Raw genomic sequence first — 19,090 nt, 5'->3', positions numbered from 1 at the left:
CAGTGACTGAGGTCTGTGCAAGACCAGTTAGACAGCGAGGTGTGCAACACCAGTAAGCTCTTACTAAAAAGCTAAAATAAGCGGTCGTTTAATCAACCAAATGGCTTATGAAAACAAGCCCATTACAATTAATTAAATCATCAATTATTTAACAAATACTATTCAAATATAAACACTCTATAACTAAATTATAAGTTGCAAATTCAACAAAATATGAGAATAATCCAATGAATTATAGCACCATAATGTAACTAAATATATAAACATGTTAAACAACAATTTTTATCAATAATTCATATTACCAATAGTAATTAAATGTTAATTTTACAACAGTCCATTTTAAAGGGACATAATACTGTTCTAAAACATAGGGTCGCCCGCGGCGTTACACTTAGTTTTTAGTTTTTTTTATGTTTTGTCTTGGGTAGTATCACTTGTCCGTTTGTCTTCTTCTGTTTTAGCCATGGCATTGTCGGTTTATTTTCGATATAAGAGTTTTATTGTCAGTTTTGTATCTTTCGATTCTCTGTAATCTACTTATTTCAAGACTGAGTGTGGGCAGAGACATATATAATACATGTTGATTGAATATCGTTTTATTGAAGATGAAAATTAGCGTTGAGCAGCAAATTTCATTATAATGTTCATAGCCAATAAAAGGATTATTTAATGTCCCAAAGCCAATCAATTGTCCATATTAATCTATTGATTACTGCATTTGAGTAACGGGGTCGGAATTAAACGTCTCAAGTGTCGAAAGGATATTGATACGAAAATAGCCAAAGCGAAAGCGTTGGAATAACTTAGATCTACTTTCGTTTTGCAAAGGTACGGTTGTAGCGGGAAAACAACGAATGTGTGTAACTGTTTACTTGGTAATATTGGTTTCACGTTTTTGTAGACCAAACAGTAATTTAATCCGCTCAACAGGGACCTTATTACACCTGTCCATCTGTCCTATCTCACAGGAGTTTGAAAATCCTATCAATAAGGGGGTAAAAATATACCAAAGTCGACGGTATCGGGACCGTTCGCCCTAATAACATGTTCGCCCTGGGTATGTTCGCCCTGAGTTCGTTCACCCATTAGAAAAAAAATAAAAATCAGGGCGAATGGACCCTGGGCGAACAGAAATCAGGGCGAACAGATACCAGGGCGAACGAGAATCAGGGCAACGGACCCAGATTCCCTAAGTCAACTATCACAGTAGAGCTTCTCTCGAAGAGAAAAAGCTCTTTTTGAGAGAAGCCCTACTGTGATAGTCGACTTTGGTATATTTTTACCCCCTTATTGATAGGATTTCAAACTTCTCTTCGAGAGAACAGGAGTTTGAAATCCTATCAATAAGGGGGTAAAAATATACCAAAGTTGACTATCACAGTAGAGCTTCTAGTCGACTTTGGTATATTTTTACCCCCTTATTGATAGGATTTCAAACTCCTGTGATGTCATTCCATATATGACGTCATGACATAATGACCATTACATTTGGGACCCATTGGAGAAAAACATAACACTGTTAAATTATTTTTATATTTCATGTATTTGTTTAAATCATTATATTCAAATATTTGTCAAAGGCCAACTATTTTACTGTCCACCTTTCATGCCTTTTATATATTTATAGATGATAGTTGATCATCTCAACAAGATCGATTTTCTCACTTGACAATGCTTGAGCCGGTATGATGACCAATGATAATGTTTATCGCTTTTTACCTATGATGACATTATCAATTTCATTAGCAACTCCACATGCCCCCTTAGTTTCTAGTGATAATTTTCATATCAATCGAGTCAGCTGAGAAAGGAAATTAGCAGTCAGCAAGATCAAAGGAGAATTTCGTAAAATAGCGATAATTTACAGAGCTCCAGATAAGAATTCACAAATTGGTTTTTTTACCCACCATTTTCTTAAACAATTGGGTGATAAAGTTTTTTAATTGCATTATCAATTTCAATTCACCCCTCATGTTAATATCAAATTGGGTTTTTCACCACCAAGCTCCTTAATATATTGGGTTTTTTCATCAACACAATATTGAATATTTAGCCAATATCAACCCAAGATTTTTTCCATCTTAAATATGTTTCTTTCTTTGTTTAGCTGTTTTATTTGGTTAAGGGTTAGGGTTTGGGTTATTTGCTAGCTGTTTTATTTGGTTTATTCACTGAGGAGCAATTGTAGGTTTAATTTGTGTTCCGTTTCAAACCTTCTGCCAGTTTTGTATTTTCTCATATAAACTGTAAAAAAACGGATATGTGTATTCACAGGCACTCGTCTTATACCTTTACAATTCTTTATATAATAAATTCTGAGACCAGTGCCTGTGTGTGTATTCATTAATTAACCGTAAAATGAAAAAAAAAAATAGTATTTAAACTCTAATTATACTTGAATGTTTTTGTTTTATTCCAATTTTCATAAATCTGGGTTTAGTTGTCTTTTATTAGAACTTTTGGTTTCTGATGCTTTATCATGTCATAATTGATTTAGCCTTTCACTTTTCAACTGATTTCGGTTTTGAGGAAACCCTGTTTTAATTAGCAATGTTCTGGTTAAGGTACGCACACACTCCCGTGTGTTCGATGGACGCTTCCTAAAAACACTGGCTGAGTCTTGTTATCATCATAACTTTCCGTCAGCTTTTCAAAAGAAGCAGAAAACATGCTTCTATTCAATATTTTATCGGACATTCACTTTCGTTTTATTTCAATGTATGTTTTGTTAAATCCCGAGCAATGCGAAAAAAAATATGACTTCATGACACACGCTAATTGGATAAACGCCGAGAAGATCGAAATGTTTTCAAAAACACGTGTACTTATTGAGCAACGGAAAACTCGAACAGGGACCCATTTAAGCTACATGATGCAGGGATCTATTTTTAGAACGAAAGAAATTTCCAATTATAAATATTATAAAAATAGTTTACGCGAAGACTGTAAAAAGATAAGGGTAAATAACGCAAATGGTAGCCAATAAAAGGGTTGAGAACTCATGGTTTTGGAATATAATTGGGTTTTCCTTTGAATTAATTGGGTTATTGAACCCTGCAATGGGCAATTGCATTGGGTTTTTTATTATTTGTATTGCGTGATCACGCAAATACGCAGCTTATCTTGAGCTCTGAATTTACATTATTATAAAATTCATCATTTATGCATTACAATTCATATACATCTTTTTTTCTATTCCTTATATTCATGTATATTTCTAATGTTCATGATGTTGGGGCCTGATCGACTCTGGATTGATTGATGAATCATCTTGGGGCGGGATTGACATTAAAGCTGATTAAAGGTGGCTGCAGTGTCTTAATTAAAATCCATAGAATTTTTTAAAAATTTGTCAAAATGAATTTTTTATCATCATGATCATCATGATCATGCATTTTTCAAAAATAAAATAAAAATATGGGTCACCAGACTGTGTAAGAAAATAGCTCTTATAACATGCTTTCAGGTAAGAAAAAGAAAACATGGAGTCACCAAACTTGTTATCTTGCTTCATATTATAATAATTTATAATAGGTAAGGTCACAACACCTTCTTTTATAAATTTACTTTATCTGAGTTATCTCCCCAGCTATATGAATTATCTCCCCTTATTTGGCAAAATTGGAAAAAAAATGAATCACACAAATATGATGTTGTTTTTTTAATAGAAATTACAGCCGTAAATATGATAAAATACATTATTTTCTATATTTACATCAAAATTCTTGAAGGTGAATTACATACTGCTCTCAAAATTTGCACATTTCATATAACACTAGAACACACCCGTGATATCGCGGGTCCGTGACTGAATTAAAGTATATAACTATGCGCAAGCATTGTCTTAGTATCAGTACTGTCATCTGATATAAAAGTCATGCCGATTATAAGATACACAATTTTCTCTGCTTTCAAATCTTTCTATTTGAACCCGTCGAACTGGAACTTATCATGAGTTATTGGTAATATTAAATATTTGGAAAACAAAAGGTCTTGGAATGGAGTATTTTTAATCAACAGCATTGTCCTATATTAGTTATAAATAAAGTTGAATTCTTTGATTCGCTGTTTTACGTCATGCCCGCTAACAAATTGAAACTTATTTTTAGTCCAGATTTTTAGTATTCGTATTGTTATCTTAGAAAGTCTTACGGATTAAAATACTACAATAGGTAACAATTTGACAATTTAGTAGTGTCAACCCTGTGATTATGACCCGTTTATATAGCATATTAATCCTGAATACATCGTTTGGTGGTGCGCCTGTCAGATGCGGAACGTACAGATAAGGTAATAGGTAACAGGTGATTATACTATTGGTATCGATATCGGACTCGACCCGGAACTTCCTAATTATTGGCGATATTAATTACGTGGAAAACAAAAGGGCCTGGAGTGGTGTAATTTTTGGGATACGATTGCTTTCAAGCAATCTGTAGACTTTTACCGTTGACTCAGGGCTCATTCCCTCACGTCAACCGTTTTATTCTAAACATTCAGCAACATCTCAGATTCTTATGATTGTCTTGCTTTAAAAGGTAAAAACAAGCAAAAGGATTGAACATAAACAACTTTCCTGTAATGTTCTTCTCATAATCTTCATGTTTGATTTTTCCCTTGACTTATATGCGTGTTTTTAACAACACGGAAAGTCAGAATTAAGCAGTATTTATATTTAGTGTTTTTATAAATTTAGAAACACGTCAGAGGGAATTCCTCAGTTTTGATAAATGCGAGAGTTCTTTGAATTCCGATAATTCTATTTCTGTCATATAAGAACTGAAGTGGAGTTTTCTATATATATATTTTTTACCGTTATGAAACTGATACTGACTGTACTCTCATAAAGAAATTGAGACTCATTCATCATATCATAAATTAAATAAACGTTCTTGTTCCAAATCGCAAGTCGCGGGTTTGTTTATGTATTAATGCGCATGCGTATAGTTTTCTTGATTTCAAGGGGTATCAGATTGAGTGGCTGTTCTGGATTCCCCGCTTATTAATTAATTTGAAACTCATTGGATTCTTTCTATGACTGCCTGCTATTGAGGGTTTAATATTGTTGTTGCATAATTTAAAATCATATGCATCATTTAAATTAAAATCAATGAAGTTTTACCTATAACACCCCTTTAGCCGAAATGGAGTCTTCAATATTATCGTTTCGAGTTGTCTCCCTTTCAGAAGTATTTCCCGTCAAAATCGTCAAGAAAAAATTAACTCGTTAGATGTCGATAAACGTCATATTATATTAAGAACGATCTCAATTTGAACAGAGGAGTGTGTACGGAAGGATTCATGCCCACTGACCCAAAGGAAATTAATAATTAAACAGTTAGAAATGGGGTTCCTCCTAGAATTAGACAGTGATAAGATACGAAGTGAATAGTCCGAGATTACTGGGTACAAGTCAAATCGGCACCCATAGAAAAAGTCAAATCGGCACCTGGGTAAATTGGCATCTAGTCAAATCGGCACCTATTTAAAAGTCAATTCGGCATCCAATAATATTGTATATAATATATGGGACTAGGTTCCTCCTAGAATTAACGGTGATAAGATACGAAGTGAATAGTCCGAGATTACTGGGTACAAGTCAAATCGGCACCTGGTTAAATCGGCATCTAGTCAAATCGGCACCTATTTAAAATTCAATTCGGCATCCAATAATATTTGATATAATATATGGGACTGGGACTATTTAAGTTTGTAATTTAAGTATACTAGCATAAAAGTCCCCCACGGTCCCAGCTTGTCTGGCAAATCAGCCGTCGGACATCAGAGTAATCTCGGACTATGAAGTGAAATACCTTCTCTCTCTCTCTCAGTGACTGCTGTGGAAAGTAAACTTGGAATTGATAGTACACAAATAAAACACAATAAGTATACATTGCTCGTACACTTGTATCTGGGATTGGCTATTTTTAAAGTTGAGTGACTATTCAGATTTATATTACCTTTGCATGTGCAGTTGAATTAGTTTTGAAAATAATACTATCCAGCTGGCCTTGCGGTCATAAAACTTTCGAGTCAGTTTTTTTGTACTCATACTCGAAAATCAACCAATGAAATTGCTTGATTTCTTGTTTCGAGCATGATTTTTGTGCTCCAAGCACTGAGCAAAGTTTATTGCCTTCAAGGCCATAGTCCAAATAATTATGACGTCTTGGAAGGATATTATAATTATTTTCTTTGAAGCCTGACTTCGACGTCGAAGTAAGCGTCAAAGAAAAAAAAATATAATAGCCTTTCAAGACGTCATAATTATTTGGACTATCAAGGCCAGGGCTGCCAAAAATGTGTGAGAATCACGCATGTTCATGCTTTTTTGCAGCACTATCCTTGGATCTATTTTTATCCTCTTTGATCTTTTCTATTTTGGCCAAATCTCAGGAATTTGCTTAATGAAAAGTTGGCAGAACTGCTATACATGTGTCAATGAAAACTATATGGCAATCGTATCCCTCAGAGCATTCTGCTCTTTGATTAATCTACACCTTTGTGCTATATAAGTTGTATATAAAGTTGAATTCTTTGATTCATCGTTTTTACATGATGACGGCTAACAAATTGAACCTCGTAATTTTAGTATTATAGATATAGAAGATCAAAACATAAATGATCTGACCATAAAAATTTTGAAAATAATAACTAAATAAGGGTTTCCTGTAAAATTTCAAAAAATACCTACTGGAAATTATACAAACCTCTTAGTTCTTTTTTATCATAGTCTTATCATCTGCAGCCCTGTCTTGTAATTCTGAATTTAGAGTATACAGCTGGTATAGAAAGCAAGGGCTACCATATCTATACAAGCCATATATACAGATATATATAGATCAACAGCCATAGACCATTGTCACTGTTTCTAAAAATAGATAAATACTGGAGATGTTGTCTGTAATTTGAAGTTCCAGTATTTGATTGAAATAAAATATAATTTTTCATAAGTTGATTTCATGATCGACAGTACACGTACATTTGTATTCCGCTTTGAGTTTTTAAAAATTATAATATTTTGTTTATCATGTTTATACAGCAATATTAGTGCATGTTTTTTCCCTTTACCAACATGTTTATGCATTGTAGTTTTTTAACCATGTAATAAAATGTTTTCTCTCATTAAATGTGCAGTTTGGTGAGAATAAGTTGCTAGTGCCAGATTTTTACTTATTTTTATATGGTTCAGGATGTAACTTTTGTAGGATATATTCAAAAATCACCTATAGTATTCTGGTATGAACTTTAATTTGCTTCAAAAAGGACCCATGCATACTTAGTTGTGTTAAAAGTCTAACACCATGAACATTGATGGCAGATGCATTTTTAACCGATGAACTAGTTTTTGTATAACATTTTGTTGACACTCACACACGTCATACCACATCTTATTATTATTTACAATATATATATATATATATATATATCGCATTATCTAATTAAAATTACTCTAAGAGCAGAGCGGTTAAAAGAGGTGCTTCATTTTTTGTGCATAAATAAGGCCGTTAATTTTCTCGTTTGAATCTTTTACATTGTCATTTTGTGGCCTTTTATAGCTGACTATGCAGTATGGGCTTTGCTCATTGTTGAAGGCCATACAGTGACCTACAGTTGTTAATTTCTGTGTCATTTTGGTCTTGTCATGCTTGTGGACAGTTGTCTCATTTGCAATCATACCACATCTTCTTTTTTATATTTTACTTTAAAACAACCAATGCAATAAGAATGAAATAAAATTTTGAACACGTATATATATATATAAAAAGGAAACAGAACTATGGAACGCCGTAGCTACCTTATGTGTACATGTTTTTAGATACGCTTATACTTTTCAATATATGCACATAGTTTTTCTATATATGCACATACTTTTTCTCTATATGCACATAGTTTACTTTATATGCACATAGTTTACTTTATATGCACATAGTTTTTCTATATATGCACATAGTTTTTCTATATATGCACATAGTTTTACTATATATGCACATACTTTTTCTCTATACGCACATACTTGTTCTCTATATGCACATAGTTTACTTTATATGCACATAGTTTTTCTCTATATGCACATCTGTTACTTATTCGTTTTTAATGTGCGGAGTATACGTTGCACTTTGAATTAAATCGTTTTTCAATTGGGTTCATGTCTCTGGTGGTAACAATGTGTTCTTACAGATGAAATGACCCTATAAGCGCGATTGCAACCGTTCCAGTGCTCGGTTAATACCCTGTTACTTATTCACTTATAATACGTTTGTTGTACGTTGCACCTTTTAAAAAAAAATTCAATTGTGCCCATGTCTCTTGGTGTAACAATGTGTTCTTAGAGATGAAATGACCCTATTAGCGCGCATGTACCCGTTCCAGCGCTCGGCTAATACCCTGTTACCTATTCGTTAATTATTCGCGTATAATACATTTTTTTATACGTTGCACCTGTTAGGAAAGGATTTTCAATTGTGTTCATGTCTCTGATGGTATAAACAATGTGTTCTTAAAGAGGAAATAACCCTATTAACGCGTATGTACCTGTTCCAGCGCTCGGTTGACACCCTGTTACCTATTCGTTACTTATACATTACCTATTCACTTATAGTACGTTTGTTGTACGTTGCACTTTTAGAAAAGGATTTTCAATTGTGTCCATGTCTCTGGTGGAAATAAATGTGTGTTCTTAGAGATGAAATGACCCTATTAGGCCTAAAAAAAAAATATATGTGTTTCCGGTAACATCATTTTGAAAAATAGGGTCGGTAGGTCGGAATTCTTTTTTTTTTTTTTTTTTTTTTTTTTTTTTTTTTTTTTTTTTTTTTTTGACATCGTAAATGAAATCCGGAAAATTATCATGTTTTTTCCAAGTCCGGATCCGTAATTAGTTTCAAAAACCGGAAGTGTGCCATTTGCAATGTTTTTGAAGCACCTGCTGTGCAAATTTCTTGGATTTTAACCTATTTGGAATACCTTTTGACATTAATAAAATGTTTTACTGGCTTTCTATGCAAGAGGAAGCAAGAGAGAAAAAATATTATGTCATCTATCAGAAGCCTGTGTCAAAAACAGGGTCGGTTGATAAATTTTTTTTTTTTTTTTTTTTTGGAAGATCCAATAAAAAAGTTAGGGTCGGCGCTAAAAAACAGGGTCGGTCGGGTTACCGGAAACACGGATCTTTTTTTTCTCGGCCTTAGCGCGCATGTACCCGTTCCAGCGCTCGGTTGACACCCTGTTATCTATTCGTTACCTATTCGTTACCTATTCACTTATAATACGTTTGTTGTACGTTGCACCTTTTAGAAAAGGATTTTCAATTGTGTTCATGAATGTGATCTTAGAGATTGAATGACCCTATTAGCGTGTATGTACCCGTTCCAGCGCTCGGTTAATACCCTGTTACCTATTTGTTACCTATTCGTTACCTATTCACTTATAATACGTTTGTTGTTACGTACATTGCACCTTTTAGAAAAGGATTTTCAATTATGTCCATGTCTCAGGTGGTAACAATGTGTTCTTAGAGATGAAATAACCCTATTACTGCGTATGTACCCGTTCCAGCGCTCGGTTAATACCCTGTTACCTATTCGTTACTTATTCGCTTATAATACGTTTGTAATACTTTTTATGTGTAGTGTAGTATGTTCAGACTTATTTTTGTTTGTACGTTTTGGATGATCTTGTTTAAATATTCCATGTGTAATGGCAGTGTAAACATTCAGAGTTTGAATTTATTAGAATAGGAAATTTAACATTTAAGACAAAGCTGTACTTGTCACAAAGCTGCCACCAAAAAATAGGGACCTTGCTTTAATCTACAATTTTCTATGACAATGATAAATGTTCATTAAGAAGAGCAAATTTTTATCTTTTATTCATCATATTTGATTTTCAACCATATTTGTCAGGGTTCTCCAAGGAAAATATGTGCAAAAGCAGAAACATGTAAATACTTTAATTTTATATAACAGGTAACAGGTTATTTACCGAGCGCTGGAACGGGTACATGCGTGCTAATAGGGTAATTTCATCTCTCAGAACACATTGTTACCACAAGAGACATGGACAAAATTGAAAATCCTTTTCTAAAATGTGACACGTACAACAAACGTATTAAAAGTGAATAGGTAACAGGGTATTAACAGAGCGCTGGAACTGGTGCATGCACGCTAATAGGGTCATTTCATCTCTTAGAAAACATTATTACCACCAGAGATATGAACTTAATTGAAAATCCTTTTCTAAAAGGTTCTACGTACAACAAACGTATTATAAGTGAATAGGTAACAGGGTATTAACCGAGCGCTGGAACGGGTACATACGCGCTAATAGGGTAATTTCATTTTTTAAAACACATTGTTACCATCAAAGACACGGACACAATTGAAAATCCTTTTCTAAAAGGTGCAAAGTACAAAAAACGCATTATCAGTGAATAGGTAACGAATAGGTAACAGGTTAATTACTGAGCGCTGGAACGGGTACATGCGCGCTAATAGGGTCATTTCATCTCTAAGAACACATTGTTACACCAAGAGACATGGGCACAATTGAATTTTTTTTAAAAGGTGCAATGTACAACAAACGTATTATAAGTGAATAAGTAACAGGGTATTAACCGAGCATTGGAACGGTTGCAATCGCGCTTATAGGGTCATTTCATCTGTAAGAACACATTGTTACCACCAGAGACATGAACCCAATTGAAAAACGATTTAATTCAAAGTGCAATGTATACTCCGCACATTAAAAACGAATAAGTAACAGATGTGCATATAGAGAAAAACTATGTGCATATAAAGTAAACTATGTGCATATAGAGAACAAGTATGTGCGTATAGAGAAAAAGTATGTGCATATATAGTAAAACTATGTTCATATATAGAAAAACTATGTGCATATATAGAAAAACTATGTGCATATTAAGTAAACTATGTGCATATAAAGTAAACTATGTGCATATAGAGAAAATAGAGAAAAAGTATGTGCATATATAGAAAAACTATGTGCATATATTGAAAAGTATAAGCGTATCTAAAAACAAGTACACATAAGGCAGCTACGGCGTTCCATACAGAACAGTTAAAAAAAAATTAAGCATATACTACAATGAAAAGAACATAGATCATTGTAGATAAAAAGTCATTGTCAGTGTAAAAAGATAAATGTAATCACTGAAGTAAGTCTAAAATAATGAGATTTTGGTGTGTACACATGATTGTATAAGCTGCATTGCATTTTCCAATCTTGGAGATCCTGATGGTTGATAGGCGAAAATGAGTTCCTCAAAATAGACAGGCACTAGGCCATGTAGGGTTTTAAAAGTATACAAAACAAGTTTATATTGTATTTGGTACTGCACTAGGATCCAGTGAAGTTACACAAGAACTGGTGTATCATGATGGTGTCTCTTGGTACTTGTAGCCAGTCGAGCTGCTGTATTCTGTACTCGCTGTAACTTATTGACTAAACTACCATTTACTCCATATAGCAGAGCGTTTCTGTACTCTAGACATGACATGATAAATGAGCAAACTAAAGTTTTACAGGCATCCTTGGTGGTATATTGTCGAAATTTGACCAATGTTCCTAAGTTGGAAGTAGCACGACCTGTTGATGACCTATTGACTGCTTTTCCATGCTCAATGTCCTTTCAAAATAAACACCCAAGATTTTTTTACCTCAGATACATTGCTAACTATTAATCCATCAAATCACACTGATGACAATTCGAAAATTCCTTTAAACAAGTTTTTGGTGTAAATATTATCAGTTCTGTTTTGTTTGGTTAACAGTCAAGGATCTAACTTAAATAAGTTATTAGAGAAAATAACATACATGTTTTTATTGTGGGCTAAATTATCACAAAAACTGTGATAACATATATGTATGTTACATGTTTCAGAGGGAAAATACACAACCTTTATTTTGTTAAATTATTCTCAAGTTCTATTGATATTATGATTTTCTTTATGTATATATATACATGTATACTAATCTTTGCAAAGATATACCAGCTCATAGTTTACCAATCATGCATAGTACACCTATGTTATTACAGAAAATATATTCCTGCAATAACCAAAGGGTGTTATTACAGCTTCTCTATATCTCTTTAGAGGTTTTGCTCTGACATGCATAACAATGTATTTCAATTCATTGTAGGAAAAATGATGATCAGAGCTTGTAATGAGGCACTGCACAAGATTCCAAGTGTCTCATTTACTCTCATATAGCATGCATAGTAAGTTACATGCTTGTAATAACTTAAGCCTTGTTATTACAGCTTAGTTTTCCCTTAAAGGCCTTGTCTCATTGATTTACCATGGTTGATCAAAATTGTATTAATGGAATTAGAAAATTAGTTATCAAGGTAATGTATTAAGCTACTGTGCAAAGTTTTAAGAATTCCCAAGTGCCCATTGAAGATAAAATATATTTAACAATGACAATAATGACAATATTTTATTGGCACAAACGCATTTACAATAAATGGTAATGACCGAATGGATAAACAATTTGCTATACATGGTAGTAAAATACAAACAATTATATATATATGTGAATAAAATTTCGCCACTTTTACTGATTTCACAAATTCTTTGATCTCTGGGCATTTTTAAATATCTTCCTCTTTCAATGGCAAGGTTATGAGCACTAACTCTTAATTTACATAATGATGATCGATCTGATCTATTTTTTAAAGCATCAACATAACCTGCCCGTTCATTAATTTTGTAGACACTCTGGAAAAATATTAATTTAGGAGATGCTGAAATATTTGCATGTTGTTCCTGAAAACCCTGATCAGTTAGTCTTTGCTTTATGAAACCAAACAGGGGTTTAATAGTAAGGTTATCATTTGACAAATAAGATAAACCTAAGTTTTGAATAATAATATTTAACTTTTTAACCCATGGGTTGCTTTTTTTTGTAGCATTATATATTTGGTGAACTAAACTTCCTTCTGAAGTGATTAAATGATCCCAGAATTTAATGCTAGATAACATTATCCTATTTTTCAATGGCAGTCTTGCAAGTTCGGAACGACATGCATCATTCGAGGCCTTACAGTGTACTCCCAAGATTTCTTTAATTAATTTTATATGCAACTTTTCGTAGGCATCACTGTCTTTAAATGTCGAAATAATCCCCCAGATTTCACTACAATAAAGGAGAATAGGGGCTTCTAAGGAATCAAAAAGTTTTTCCAGAAGTTTACAAGGGTTATCTAATCCTATTGTTTTCTTTATTTTAAAATACGCTTTCCTAGCTTTTTCCATAAGCGAAGTGATGGCGACATTAAAACTGCCATTATATCTAATATTTATACCCAAGTAACAATAAGTATTAACTGTCTCTAAGGATTTGCCATTATAATAAAATTCGTTCAGAAAAGACTTTCCGTTTGAATTAAAAACCATTACTTTTGATTTCTCTGTATTGACTTGCAATTTCCAAGAAGAACAATAATTACTTAATGTATTGAGACAATTTTGCAAACCCTCTTTGCTATCAGATAATAATACAATATCATCTGCATACAAAAGTGCATTTAATGAAACATCACCAACTACAACTGGATCTGCATTGATATTTTCCAAGTCTTTAAGTATGTCGTTTATAAAAAAAATTAAAGAGAAGAGGACTTAATACATCTCCTTGTTTAACACCACAGTTTGATTCAAACGATGGGCTAAGACCATTAGAAAATTTAATTCTACTTGTTGTATTAGAGTACATTGAAAATATTATATTAAAAATATGTTTTGGTACATTACTTTGTAGTAGTTTATGAAATAATCCTATTCTCCAAATTGTATCAAACGCTTTTCTGAGATCAATGAAAGCAGCAAATATTTTTTTGTTTTTGGCTTTATAATTGCTGACAATAGATTTTAAGGAAAAAATGTGGTCTGCAGTTCGACTATCTTCTTTAAAGCCAATCTGGTTATTACTTATTAATTTGTTTACATTTATATGAGCAAGTAATCGAGAGAGGATTATTTTATTAAACAATTTTCCCAGGTTTGAAGTAATGGATATCCCTCTGTAATTACCAGGGTCACTTTTACTTCCCTTTTTATGTAGGAGTACTAAAAATGATTCATTCCAAACTTTTGGAAAACTTCCATTATTCAAAATTAAGTTAAATAGCTTTTGTAATGGTTTTGTTAAGACTGATATTCCATTTTTCAACATTTCATTTGAAATAAGATCAGTAGCTGTGCTTTTCCTATTTTTAAGGGACTTAATTGCCTTTACAATCTCACTTGTTGTAATTTGTACCTGAAAGTCATTAGCCCTGTTATTTTTTTGAAAATCATCAAATAATGTTTCAAAATTTTTGAGAATTTTTTCTTGGAATGGGTTAAAACTCTCGTCCGTTTTGTTTAGTTTTTTAAAATAGCTGATAAATTCATCTTGTGCAAACTGTACAGAATCTTCATTATTACAAGATTTACTTAGTTTTTGTAAAAGATTCCAAAATGTTTTAGGATCTTTATTAACATTTGCACTTATCTCAGAACATATTTTATTTTTGTATGATCTTTCTGCCTTTTTACAAGCTCTTCTATACTTAGAGCGGCAGGAGTAAAAAGATTTTCTGTAAGTGTTATTATATGGAAATTTGTTAACCAGTTTTTCATAACTTTTAACTGTTTTGCGCAAATCATTACAAGAGTCTGAAAACCATGGCTTTCTTTTAGATTTTTTTTTTTTTTCTATTGGGCATTTTGTTTAACTGATAACAAACATATGTTATTGCAGATTAAGGAAAAAAGAGTAGACAACTCATGAAAGTTTCTGTAATAACACATACTTGTTATTTTTCTCTGATAACTTATTTAAGTTAAAACCTTGACTTGTTAAGTTTCGGCATGTTTAAGCACATCCATGTACTAATGTCAGCTAATCAAGTCTAGACGTGAAGATATATTGTCCCAATTATCTTTCTTATATCTATATATGTTTTATAAATACATTTACATATACATAGAAATGCACATGCTCAACATGACATGCGTTATATTCACATGATTCAGTAGAATATTTGATTGTGAGAAAACCTTTTTTTTTCTTTCCAGAAATGAATAGTGACAGTGATAACAGTGTATTTAATACATTCCCTGAGCCTCCAGCAGAGAATGTGGTCACACTGTGTGAACAGAATGGCCAACTTATGACATCACAGACTGAAAACATGGCTGGGAATAAAGTAAGTAACACTTGTAAAATGTTTATTATTATTCCATAATCAAAATGCATTTGTTGAGATGAAATCAATTTATATTATTATATCTGTACATTCATTCAATGTTAGCGTAAACATTCAATAGTTGAACTCAGAGTCTACTGTGACCTTTACCTTACACCATTACGATAGTTTACTTTATTCAATTTGTGTCCAGTTCATGAAGTTTGTACTGTAAATTCTACCGTTTGCAAATTTGTACTGTCGAAGAATAATTGAATACTATAAAACTCCCATGTTGTGAAAAAGATTAAAACTAACTTTATTTTAAAGTAAAATCTAAATACTATAAATCTGAAAGGAAGAACCTAATGATCATTATTGCTAAATTTGTTTATTTTATCTAGATGATGTTAATGGGAAGTATTTTATATATTGTGTACCATCAGGTTTCAGTGTTTGTGATAACAAAAGCCTGACAATAAACCTTATTCAGACAATTTTAGTTCAAATTCAATTTTTCTTGATGATAGACATGATAGATAAAGTTATTTTACATAATTACATAAAATCAGATCATATTTATGATTTTAGATTTAATAATTAGATATCTTTAATTATGAGAGAAATATTGTGTTTATACATAAACATGATAAATAATTAAGTAACAATCACAATGAATCAAATATTTTTAGAACATCTTATAATGATTATACGAAAATTCTTTCCAGAAAACACATTTTACTTTGAAAACAGTCTCTTGAGATATTCCTTTAGATAGATATATTAATCGGTCCCTAAAACATGAAAACTAAAATCCTTGGAATTTTTTCATGAATGTCCATACTGAATTCACAATCATTGACATTGAACATATTGAATGTATTTTATTCTTTTTTAGCTCACCTGGCCTAAAAGGCCATGTGAGCTTTTCTCATCACTTGGCGTCCGTCGTCGTCGTCTGTCGTCGTTAACAATTTTTCAAACATCTTCTCCTCTGAAACTACTGAATGGATTTGAATGAAACTTAGCATGATTGTTCCTTAGATTATCCTGCACAAAGTGTGTGCTTCGATTTTTGATCCATCAAAAAACATGGCCGCCGTTACTTAAAATAGAACATAGGGGTCAAATGCAGTTTTTGGCTTATATCTCAAAAACGAAAGCATTTAGAGCAAATCTGAACGAGGTAAAAATGTTCATTAGGTCAAGATCTATCAGCCCTGAAATTTTCAGATGAATCAAACAAACCATTGTTGGGTTGCTGCCACTTAATTGGTAATTTTAAGGAAATTTTGCAGTTTTTGGTCATTATCTTGAATATTATTATAGATAAAGATAAACTGTAAACAGCAAAAATGATCAGCAAAGTAAGATCTACAAATAAGTTACAATGACCAAAATTGTCAATTGACCCCTTTAGGGGTTATTGTCCTTTAATGACAATTTTTCACAATTTGTTCATCACATTTGCTAACTTTAAAAAATCTTCTCCTCTGAAACTACTGAATGGATTTGGATGAAACTTAGCATGATTGTTCCTTAGATTATCCTGCACAAAGTGTGTGCTTCGATTTTTGATCCGTAAAAAAACATGGCCGCCGTTACTTAAAATAGAACATAGGGGTCAAATGCAGTTTTTGGCTTATATCTTAAAAACGAAAGCATTTAGAGCAAATCTGAACGGGGTAAAAATGATCATTAGGTCAAGATCTATCAGCCCTGAAATTTTCAGATGAATCAAACAAACCATTGTTGGGTTGCTGCCACTTAATTGGTAATTTTAAGGAAATTTGGTCATTATCTTGAATATTATTATAGATAAAGATAAACTGTAAACAGCAAAAATGATCAGCAAAGTAAGATCTACAAATAAGTTAATATGACCAAAATTATCAATTGACCCCTTAAGGGGTTATTGTCCTTTAATGACAATTTTTCACAATTTGTTCATCAGATCATATTTGCTTACTTTAAAAAATCTTCTCCTCTAAAACTACTAAACCAAATTCAACCAAACTTCAACTGAATGATCAGTAGGGTGTATAAAATGAAGTTTCGTCAAAAAACATGGCCGTCATGGCTAAAAATAGAACACAGGGTAAAATGCAGTTTTTGGCTTACATCTCAAAAACTCCAGCATTTAGAGCAAATAAGACAAGAAGTTAAAGTATTTATTAGGTCAAGGTCTACCTGTCCTGAAATTTTAAGCCGAATTGGGTAACTGGTTTTTCAGGTATAATGCCCCTGAATTGATGATTTTAAAGAAATTTTGCTGTTTTTGGTTATATAACAGATAAACTGTTAATAGCAAAAATGTTAAGCAAAGTAAGATCTACAAATAAGTCAATTTGACCAAAATTGTCAATTGACCCCTTAAGGAGTTATTGCCCTTTAAAGACTTTTTTCACAATTTGTTCATCATGTTGACTTACTTTAAAAAATCTTCTCCTTTGAAACTGCTGTATCAATTTCAGCCAAACTTAGGCTAAATGAGTTTCAGAGTATCTAGTATAAATTTTATATTTCATTTCCTTGTATGTCAGAAACATAGCTCCTATGGCTAAAATAGAACATAGGAGAAAATGATTTTTTTTTTGCTTTTGAAGAAAATAGGACGATTCAAAGAACATTTAAATAAATTGAAAAGCCAAAATAATCATTTGATGAGAGATTTAACCCAAAAAATTAAGGTGAGCGATTCAGGCTCTTGAGAGCCTCTTGTTTTTCAACAGATTCAAGGATATCCTGTGGTTGTTATATCACATGATCATCATAAAAGTTTGTCGGGAAGAGAAAATGCAAAATCAGCATTCCTTCCTCATGATGAAACTGTTTGGAAAAGAGCTATGCATGCATGGTAAGGCTGTGAAAGATATCTTTTCTGGTTTTCAGATATCTGACTTTTGAATGATTCAATTAAAGCAAAAAACAAATGAAATAGTAGAAAGTTCCTGGTGTATTTTTTGTTTTTGTTTTGAAGAGTTACCAATTTATTTTTATTTTTATTTTTCTTATAATAAAAAGTTCACTAATGCAATAACAGTAAACGACTGTTAAATTGCTTTGGCATATATATGTATATTGATACCAATGGCACTTTACTTCAAAAATTAAAAAGGTGACAACTTGAAAGTTTATCACATCAGTGTGTTTATTTACAAACTTAACTTCACCTTCTGGTTTTTCCATTAAACTGAATTGTTCAAACAAGTACAACTGCTTGCCCCTGAAAACAAATTAAAATATAAAAAAAAGACTTTAATAGAAAAAAGAGAAAGGTTCCTATAACTGCTGTTATGACTATGAAGAAATCTTTCTTTATTCTTAGCCATGAGAATCATATAAATTGTATTCCCTGTGTCCTTGCAACAAATAATTATGTTGTCAGCATAGATATTAATGGTAGGGAGAACAAATTGGAATGTATCAGCAGAGTTGAGGCCAGATTTGACAATCCAACAATATAATGTATATTAAAACAATCTTTTAATCTTTTCATCATATGTCTTGATGTCCAAGTGCCAGGGATGCTGCAAGTTTGATGTTCCTGTTTACCATATCAGTGTGTTATTAGCATTGTTAAGTTCTGTTTTTTTTTAATAAAGACTATGTCCAAATAATTCTTATATGATTTGCATATCTATAAATACTTGAATTGGATTGGTCAATTAGAATTTTTCTCTAAGTTTACACTTCGATAAACCATGTTTCCGAAACTACTTTTGTAATCTATTCATGCGCGATACACAAGCTTGCAGTGATCCCGGGATTTTCAGTAAACTGAGATTTAAAAACAATTGCATAACAGTTGTGACTATTCTAGTGCATATATAACCAAAAAAAGAAATAAATTGAACGCACTAATGCTTAAAAAATGTATAAGGATAAAATTTA

At 32.2% G+C, this 19,090-nt stretch overlaps 1 protein-coding gene across 1 annotated transcript in view; it reads left to right on the top strand.

Moving 5' to 3' along the window:
• The first annotated feature begins 828 nt into the window (after positions 1-828).
• LOC143065296 (aladin-like) overlaps positions 829-19,090 on the top strand; it is a 40,648-nt gene continuing 22,386 nt past the window's right edge. Inside the window, exons 1-3 of the mRNA XM_076238792.1 lie at positions 829-875; positions 15,087-15,217; positions 17,929-18,053. Of these exons, the coding sequence (XP_076094907.1) occupies positions 15,089-15,217; positions 17,929-18,053 (254 nt within the window). The 5' untranslated portion in view covers positions 829-875; positions 15,087-15,088. The remainder of the gene's footprint in view (positions 876-15,086; positions 15,218-17,928; positions 18,054-19,090) is intronic.

Source organism: Mytilus galloprovincialis, chromosome 2 (genome assembly GCF_965363235.1).
Source record: "Mytilus galloprovincialis chromosome 2, xbMytGall1.hap1.1, whole genome shotgun sequence".
NCBI lineage: Eukaryota > Metazoa > Mollusca > Bivalvia > Mytilida > Mytilidae > Mytilus > Mytilus galloprovincialis.
The sequence above is the reverse complement of the archived record's forward strand: the minus strand, read 5'-3'. Positions and strand labels throughout refer to the sequence as shown.